This window comes from Gavialis gangeticus, unplaced genomic scaffold, assembly GCF_001723915.1.
Source record: "Gavialis gangeticus isolate Ggan-Ray unplaced genomic scaffold, GavGan_comp1, whole genome shotgun sequence".
Taxonomy (NCBI): domain Eukaryota; kingdom Metazoa; phylum Chordata; order Crocodylia; family Gavialidae; genus Gavialis; species Gavialis gangeticus.
Window position 1 is genome coordinate 6,574,081 of NW_017729030.1, and position 9,824 is coordinate 6,583,904.

The 9,824-nt window shown below is 42.7% G+C and overlaps 1 protein-coding gene across 1 annotated transcript in view; it reads right to left on the bottom strand.

The window, feature by feature from the left end:
• The window catches only part of LOC109301024 (NACHT domain- and WD repeat-containing protein 1-like), a 20,143-nt gene that overhangs the window by 1,728 nt on the left and 8,591 nt on the right, over positions 1-9,824 (bottom strand). Inside the window, exons 4-7 of the mRNA XM_019521887.1 lie at positions 8,122-8,453; positions 5,283-5,419; positions 1,672-1,800; positions 1,239-1,486 (exon numbers count right to left, since the gene is read on the bottom strand). Of these exons, the coding sequence (XP_019377432.1) occupies positions 1,239-1,486; positions 1,672-1,800; positions 5,283-5,419; positions 8,122-8,453 (846 nt within the window). The remainder of the gene's footprint in view (positions 1-1,238; positions 1,487-1,671; positions 1,801-5,282; positions 5,420-8,121; positions 8,454-9,824) is intronic.

Consider the following 9,824-nt stretch of genomic DNA (forward strand, 5'->3'; position numbering starts at 1 on the left):
CATCCAGTTTTGGGCCCCACAATTCAAAAAGGATGTGGAGAAGCTTGAGAGGGTGCAGAGAGCCACGTGCATGATCAGAGGGCAGGAAAACAGACCTTATGATGAGAGGCTGAGAGCAATGGGACTATTCAGCCTGGAAAAGCGCAGGCTCAGGTGTGATCTGGTGGCCACCTATAAGCTTATCAGGGGTGCTCATCAGGATCTGGAGGAACGACTGTTCACCAGAGCCCCCCAAGAGACGACAAGATCGAATGATCACAAACTCCACTGTGACCTATTCAGGCTGGACATGAGAAAGAACTTTTTCACTGTCTGAGCCCCCAAGGTTTGGAATAGACTGCCACCGGAGGCGGTTCAAACACCCACTTTGAACGCCTTAAGACACATTTGGATGCTTATCTTGCTGGGATCCTATGATCCCTGCTGACTTCCTGCCCCCCAACCCCTCTCCCAGTGCTGCTGACGTGTGCTGAGTGCAGGCCTGGTGAGAACAGCCTGGTGCAGCCTTCCAGCCTGCAGCTGCAGCCTGCCATCCCCCACATCTGCCAGCCCCTGGCCCCCACGTCCTCAGGGGGAAGGGGAGGCTGTGCTGGGCTGTTCTCACTGGACTTGGCCTGCATTATGCTTGGTGGCAGTGCTGGGAGCAATTACTGGGGGGACTACTGCCCCCCTGTGGCCCTGTTCCCAGTGCCGCTGCTGCAGCTGCAGCCACCCAGCTTGAGCACAGCTCGGCCAGGAAGAGCCCGGCACTGCCCTGGCCCCAGCCTCAGCCTGCCCCACCCCACCCTGTGGGCAGATCTGGAGTGCTTTCCTGGGCTGTGTGGCCCCCTCCCCCAGATGAGCCGTGAGTGGCTCCATGCCCTGCCCCATCCTGGCTGCCACTGGGGGCTGGGTTTTGTGCCCACTGCATGTCCCCCTGGGCCTCTGCCCCTTACCTCCCCAGCTGACTGACCTGCTGGACTTGTCAGGGGGTGGCGCACATGTGTTCAGCCCTGGCAGCCCAGGATTGACTTCAAGAGGCTCTGGGACCCACCAGTCAATCCCGATCAACCGACTGGTGAACACTGGCACTGGCCTATAACAACACTGTGAAAATCTTATATCTATAATAATGCAATGCAGTAGTAAGGACTAAGTATGGAACTGAAAGTGTAAGGTTTCTGTTTTACATAATTCCTACATAATTCAGTCAAACCCATTTCACAATAACAAGGCTCAACAGAAGTGGAGTCACTCACCACCAATAGGGACTGAAGGTAATTTAGCCAGATGCTTATGCTCTTCAGATTCCAGATTCCATACTATTATCTCAGTGGTGCTGGTGTTTGGGATACAGCTGAATGCCACAAGATGGGATCCCAGGTGATTAATGAAGTAGGTGGAAATAAAGTCACTGCAGCAACCCTTCAGTGTGTGAGTGTAGACAAAGGTACCAACACTGAAGAGTTCTATATGAACAATATCCCGCTGTCCCATGAAGGGGCATCTACAGAAAATGAAGGAGATGTACAGAAACTGGTTTAAAATAAATACTAAACCAAGACTGAGTAGTATCCCATCAGAAAGGTATTTTACAAAGGCAGCAAGCAAGATATAAATGAAAAGGTACCACATCCACTATGAAAAATATTGAAAAATATTGAGGAATGCTATTTTCTACACAACCTCTACCTGAATATGACAAGGAAGTATTCCTTAGTTATGGCTACTCCTTCAACTGCAACTCCTGGTTCTTGACTTGTAAGTTTAGCAGTCACCTGTCCCTTTTTGGCACTGAACACCATAGCTTCTTTTCCACTCCTGTCAAGAGAAGAACAAATGAAACTAGAGATTCTATGTCACCATTCTCACTTTGCCAAACCACTAGGCACAGTATGATGGCTAGAAAATGGTATTTAGAGGTTTACTTTTAGGAACTAACTTGTAGGTAAAGTAGATATTCATTAGAACAATGGTCCAGGGGAACAGCAAGGGTGAATTGGTTTCAAAAAGCCTGTTTGGGACAGTTTCCTTCAAGGCCCACTGTGTCTGAAGCCAGAAGACACACTGGTTGGGAAATTGAAGACATGTACCACACTGTTCCATAATATGAACAGTATACCCAAACAGAGATAAGTGATTCTGCAGCATTGGTGCCAGGTCACAATGCCCAACTGCAGAGCCCTTCGGATTTCCAGCTTTGGTGGACAGACCAAATTAGGAGAAACCAGTAAATAAGCAAATTAAGATGTGTGCATGTGATGGGTTTGTGAAACAAGGAATAAGCTGACAGAACAAAATGTAGACTGTATTATGACCACAGGGAAACATATCAATGATGCCGAGGAATGAAGAGTCATCAAAGGGAGATAAAGAATACAAACGGAGGGATTTCAGAGCAGCAAAAGGCCCCAAGAAGGGAATCCAAGGCCACCATGAACAAAAGACACACCACCAAAACATCTTACCCACCCCACTATGGGAGTGGGCCTTGGCCCTCACTCTCCAGGCTGCTGACATCTGATATTCAAGATAAAACCTCAAGGTGAAGCTTGAGTACTGGCCAGACATATCTTCCCTCTGTGACAGTTCTAGGATTGGTATATATAGACTCTGCTTGCCTTTCCTGCATTATTCTTATTTGCTATCACTGTCAATAAAATTTGCCTGTTATCAAATGGAGAAGTCACGGTCAGTCTGAGGGTTTGGGTCTGCTCAGAACAAGGTATCTGGGTCATAAATTCAGTGCCAACAAGTCCACAGACAGAAGCCAAACCCACAAAAAGCAAACCCTGCAAATGCTGCCCTACACTTTGGACAGAACAATTAAATACACAAATACAAATTGGGGAATAAGAGCCTAGGGGTTAAAGTGGACAGAAAGCTGAATGTGAATCAATAATGTGCTCTTGCTGCAAAACACTCAATAGCATACTAGATTGTATTACTGGAGTGTATTAACAGGAGTGCTGCCTGCAAGTCAAGGGAAATGACTCACAACTGGTGAAGTCTTACTTTAAGTACGGTGCTTAGTTTTGGGCACAATACTTCAAGACAGACATAAACAGATTGGAAAAAGTCCAGCAGAATGCAACAAAAAGTGATCAGAGGTCTAGAAAACATGACTTATGAGAAGAGGATGGAAGAACTGGGATAGTCTAGAAAAAGAAGATTGAAAAGAAATTTGATAACATGCTTCAAATCCTCAAAAGGCATTCATAAAGAGGATGGAGATAGACTATTTTCTGTAGCCTCAAAGGATAAGTAACAGTTTTAAATTGCAACAAGGGAAATTTAGGTTGGCTATTAGGAACTACTTTTTCATTAGGTATCGGTTAATGCATTGGGACAGATCACTTAGAGAGGTTATAGAATTTCTATCCTTGGAAGTTTCTAAGAGCATGTTAGACAAACAATTGACTGGGACAGTTTTGACAGGGGTAATTTGGCCTTGAGCAGAGGGTTAGACTAGATGACCCTCTATATTTTCTACGATTCATTAGATTTCGTATACAACCCATAAGAATAACCCTGTCAAAATGCCATAACTACAGCTTTCCTGCCTTATTCTGTGCTGTGCTATTTGAGTTTCACTATGGTTATATTTTAGCGAAATATACTGAGAGATATTGGTATAGCTTTACCTCATTTCCTTAGAAAACCTATCATTTTTCAATTAACAAAATATTTACATAGACTGAAATTAGCTATGAAACTTCTGATTGGCCAAAACACTGCTGTGCTGCGTAAGCACAAATTTACTTCTCAGAAGCATGAGCTCTTTTCCTAGTTTTCAGTTTGGTATTCAATCTGACCAAATATTTGTGAGTCTGTATTTTATATTTGTGTTACCACATGTATTTGATGAACACACTGTGCCATTAAACACAGCAATGTAGATTATTACACAGTCCAGTGGGTAGAAAATCGGCTTGGGGGACGCACCCAGAGAGTGGTGGTGGATGGGTCATTTTCTACCTGGAGTAACGTGGGCAGCGGAGTCCCCCAAGGCTCTGTCCTGGGACCGGTACTATTCAATATCTTCATTAGTGACTTGGATAGGGGAGTAGAAAGCACCCTGTCCAAGTTTGCTGATGACACCAAACTATGGGGGGAGGTACACAAACTAGACAGCAGGGAGCGAATCTAGGCTGATTTGGACAGGCTGGGGAAATGGGCTGAACAGGATAGGATGCAGTTTAATTAGGATAAGTGTCCTGTGTTGCATCTGGGGAGGAAGAATCATCAACACTCCTACAGCCTGGGAGGAAGAATCATCAACACTCCTACAGCCTGGGAGGTACCACTCTAAGTAGCACAACTGCGGAAAGGGATCTTGGAGTCGAAGTCAACTCCAAAATGAACACAAGTCACCAGTGTGATGAGGTAATAAGTAAAGCTAACCGCACCCTTTCTTGCATAAGTAGGGGCATTGCAAACAGGTCTAGGGAGGTGATACTTCCCCTCTATGCAGCATTGGTCAGGCCGCTGCTGGAGTACTGCATCCAGTTTTGGGCGCCGCACTTCGGGAGGGATGTGGATGGCCTGGAGAAGGTTCAGAGGAGGGCCACTCATCTGGTTAAAGGCCTACAGAAAAAACCCTATGTGGACTGATTGGGAGACCTGAACCTCTTCAGCCTCCACAAGAGGAGGCTGAGAGGTGATCTTGTGGCCACCTACAAACTCACTGGGGGGGCCAGCAAGAAATAGGGGATACAATGTTTACCAGGGTGCCTGTCGGGGTAACTAGAAATAATGGCCACAAACTGGAAGAGAGCAAATTCAGATTGGACATCAGGAAAAAATTCTTTACAGTGAGGGTTGCCAAAATATGGAATAAGCTTCTAAGGGAGGTGGTGCTGTCCCTTTCCAGGGAAGTGTTTAAAAGGAGATTGGACAGAAATCTGGCTGAGGTCATCTGACCCCAGTACTCATTCCTGGCCAGGGCAGGGGGTCAGACTTGATGATCTAATAGGTCCCTTCCGACCCAAACGTCTATGAAATTATGAAACTATAAACCAAAAGAACATATATTTTCTCACACAGACAATTTGCCTATTTCAAGTTATATTTGTGTTAGGGGAAGGGAAGGTATAATGAGAGAGGTCATAACTACAACAGATTCCTTTTAGCTTAATGCCCAGTTACAATGCAGACTGTTTAATGACAATACAAGTCTAAGGAAAACAGGAGCAGACAGGACTGAAGCAGAACTGCAGTGATAGAAAGGCTGGGCAGGACAGCTGAATTTGAAGGGGGACTTCATTTGTTCATGGACTTGTGGTAAAACAGTTTCTACTAACCTGTAAGCACAGAGGACACAGTCCTTCACTGAATTCTTTGATACCAGTATGGAGTGATCCTTGTGTACAGGGGCATCATCTTCTGCAGAAATGTGTGCTTCATGGAGCAGCTGGCATGAATCAGTCAAATCAAACACCTAGAACCAGACAGTAGCTTAATGTACAGGTTCATGGACATAGCTGCCCTTGCTTATCACCCTCCTTTGCTTCCCTTTTTTGGGCCTTAGAACAATATCTGAAGCAAGTGACATTTGAGGAGATAGGGAAGAAGTAAAGGAGAAAAATTAGATGCTTGCAAGACCATGCAACAGTCAAGAAGGAAGAGCTTCAAACAGTAAATAGGCAGAAACTGAAACAAAATGGGAAGAAACACAAAGTGAGAAACTGCCAGAAGTAATTGAGAGAGGAGGGGAAAGAAATACACAAAATCCAGAGAGAAAGAGGATCACAAATTAGTTTACTTAAATGGCAGCTCAGAGAAGTTCATATATACCATATCAGTGGTTCTTAAACTTTTTTTTTGTGGACCACCTGAAAATTGCCGAGGGCCTTGGTGGACCACTTAAACTTTTTTTTGTTCTACAAATCAAAGCACACAACTCATATTTTAATACCAGTAGTCTTACCTTTCTAATGCAATGGATGTGCCTGTTTTTTTGAGCAAAGTTCTGGGAAGTTGGGTGTAGTGTTTCTCAGCTTTAGCCTTAGGTCACCTTTCTGTGGACCACCTGAATGGAGCTTGCGGACCACAGTTTGAGCACGTCTGTGCTCCAAATCAAGGTTTTCTTTTCCCCATTCAAGATGGGGAAAAAGCCTCAACTTGGATTAGAGTATGGCTTGGGGCAGAGACAGGGGTCAGCTCCAGTTCCAACAGGGGCCCAGGGTCTGGGGTCCCGGCTGGAGCCAGAACTACCACTGTTGCCTGGGATCAACAGCTTTGGAGTTAGCAGTAGCTGTGGTGGGTCGGGAGCCAGTGGTGTGGGTCAGGGAGCAGGTACCAACACAGATCAGGAAGTGGGCAGGGGGGCAAGTGATGGGGGAGGGGCAGGGGACAGGTGGCAGGGGCACAAATAGGGGGCTAGTGGTGATGGGGGGGCACAGCGTTGAGGGTCAGACTGCCTGCCCCCTCACACCACTTGCATCTTTCTACCTGCCCCCCCACTACTGTTCTCCCTGCCATTTGCCCCCACTGCTGATGCTTCCCATGTTGCAGAAGCTAAGGGAACGCATTTAATATGACCCTCCAATAATTAGATGCTATACATGGAACATTATCACAAATTTATAATTTTCCATGTATAGCATCTAATTATTGCGGGGTATCTTTAATTCAAAGTCATCTTGGATTTGGGTTAACCTTCCTCCCAAAAGGCTATGGTTTTCTCCTCTTCACTTTCCAGTCATTAAAAACCCTGCAGTACATTTCAGTAATTGTTCAGGACACTGAACATCATAATTATTAATTTAACACCAACTAGTTAGTCTCCTTTTCTGGTGGGTTATTTTCCAGTGACACGTTATCATTGAAAATCTTCTTTGGGTAGAAATAGTCTGAGAAGATCTACTCACTCTATCTTTAAACTGGGGGTCTTAATTGGATTAATTGTTAAACTAAATAAAGAAATGTCAGCCTCCCTGAAATATTGAAATATGGAGACCATCCATAAGATTCTATTAGATGGGATTAAATATTAATGAGAGTTATTAAAGTCTCATTCTTCAGGACAAAGGGTAACTATTAGCTGAAGATGTTTAAGAAGAATAGTATCCCATGAGCAAATTATTTTGAGTTGGGGGGTGGGGGCGAGGGAAGTCAGGGAGTGGAGGAGGGAATTTGGGGGATTTCTGCACCTTCCTCTAAGGTATCTGTCAGTGGCCACAGTTACATAGGTTATTGGCCTGGTTATTGGCCTGGAAGAATAATTATTCTGAAGTGAGAATTGGCACATTATCACATGCAACAATATTGAATTCTATGACAAATTTTGAAGGTCTGTTCAGCTAACTGTTTCCCTATGATCACAGTTGTGATAGAAAGTATATATAGCTGCTGTCTGGGTAAGTCACTTAACCTCTCTGTCTTAGTTTCTCCTACTTAATAGGGATAGGAGAGATTAATTGACTAATGAGTTTACAGCGCATCAAGGATGAAAAGTGCCATAATAATACTAAGTATGCTAATATTTACCTGAGCCTACAAGGTACTTGTTCAGAAAAACCTACCAGCACAGAACCCTGCTCATCTCAAATGTATTTTTCTGAATTACTGTGTTTTACAGGTTTTCCCATTACATTAATATTATCTAGCTCTCTCTCCACCAATCTTTCCTTTCCACATCACTTTATGCTCATATTTGTAACTTGAAAAAGGTACATAGCCCAGTGCTTGCAGGACAGCATAAGTTCTAATTATGCGTACACGTTTTCAGCACCACATTCATATTGTCTGCTGACATGTATGTCCTGAAAAAATAATACAGCTATTCAGAATGCCAACAAGTTTTTACAGGAGCTCCAGTGTGTCTTCTTAAAATGCTGTCATCCTCCTATTCCAGGATACATATTAACACTCAGTCACACGTCTAAGTTTAATATATATTTGGATACTCTTTAAAAATTATAATTCACCCATTTTAATGTTCAGGTGATCTTTTTATTTTGAGCCAATTAAAAGAGCATAAAATGTATGCATGCACTCAACCTCACTGATATGCTATTTTAAATGTTTAAGGCTATTTATTATTATATGAATAAATACCTCTGTAAAATGCCAGTTCTGTTACTGAAAACCAAGTTGTCCTTATCATTCGTTCAGAGAACATTAAAAAAAAAATCTCACCTTGACTCGCAGGCTTCCATCAAAAAAGACCAAAAGGAATTGCCCATTCATTGCAGATGTCAATATTGGAGTGTCTGGAAAACCATCAGCTTTATAGATCACTTTTCCCAGGGAAAGATCCCAGATTTTAAAGGAGTTGTTTTCAGTCACTGCAACCAGCCTATTCTCTTGGCACACAGTAATAGAGTCAATGTTCTTCCCAGCACCACGCAAAGTGAAGGTGGCTTTGCCAGTGTTCAAATCCCAGTATTTCACAGTGCCATCCTGAGATGCTGTCACAACCATGAGATCCTTCTGGGTTTCTGCAACTGCTGTGATCTTGTCCATATGACCTAGGAGTTCATGGAAGTGCAAATTCTAAATGACTTACATAATAGTCCAAATTAAATTTGGTCACTTTTTGTAATTACATATTACTGTCTGCTTCCAGTACATTTAGTCTTGATGACATTGATATTTCTGTCTTTTTTCAGGTTTCCTCAAGGGTTTCTACCATAATGTATTCTAGACAGGAACACTATAATTAATTCAATACTTTATAACAGAGAAATCAATTACTCAGAATTCAGGAAATGCAGAGGTAAGCCTAAAATATGTATTAAATTTGGCCTTCTCTTCATATTATTATTAGTATTATGTATTTTTCACTTAATACAAAATATAAATATAATGTCAAGTGGATAAAAAACACCAAACTGAAACAACCTACGGATCCACATATACAAGCAGTTACAAGCTCACAGTTTAGATAACCTTAGTCTTTCTCCAACCTGCATCAAATTTTCCTAAGCAACCTTTTTCCTTCTCTTTCTTTTTGTCTTCCAATTTTAAATGTAAACTGTCCTTACTTCAGAAATACTCAAGCACCTGTGTTCAAACCAGGCTTATTGCTTAGCATTCGGTATAATCTACAACTTAATCATGTGGTTTTTAACTTGCTGTTGTCAGTCACTTTTGAGTTAGTAAGGTGCAGCTTCTGATTGGAAAATGATGGGAAAAGGTTGTGGGGAAAGTATACTTTCTCCAGGAGTGCATTTTGCAGACTTGGAATAATGGTTTTATTTTTTTTTAATTTTTTCACAAGAACTCCCCCTTTGGTCAGAGACCACGCATAGTCCCCAAGAAACTTCAACTCAAGAGGAACTTTGAGTGTAAGACAGTTGTGAACAGTTAACAAAGGAGACTAGGTTAAAACTGGGACACCATAAATTCATTATTTTATATCAACAATACAACAGTAAAACTAGCCATGTTAGTCTGAAGTCAGACAGAAGGCAGGGCAAAGTGGCACCTTTGAGACTAATTTTTTTTGTACTTTAAACAGATAAAGCTGTCAGATCCTAATTTGGATCTTTTCTTTTAAGCACAAGATAAAACGAGTTGGAGGCATCTGTTATGGGACTTGGGCATTGTGAAGCTGAGTGCTGTTAGGCCCAGTTGTTAGGCCACTGGAGTGGAATCAACAGCCCTGGGTGAGAACCGATAATTAGTTCTGTAGAGAAGCAATGCCACACAGATTCAGTTAGCTTTTGTTGTTAAAAATTATTTACCTCAAGAACTAAGGAATCATGAAACTTAGGTCATGGTCAGAACCAATTTCATAGCATTCTAAGTTTCCTGCATAATCATTTTTTGTCTCCCCTTAGTTCAGATCTGTCACTTTATACCCATTTTTGTGCAGATTGAGAGGTATGCTACTCAGA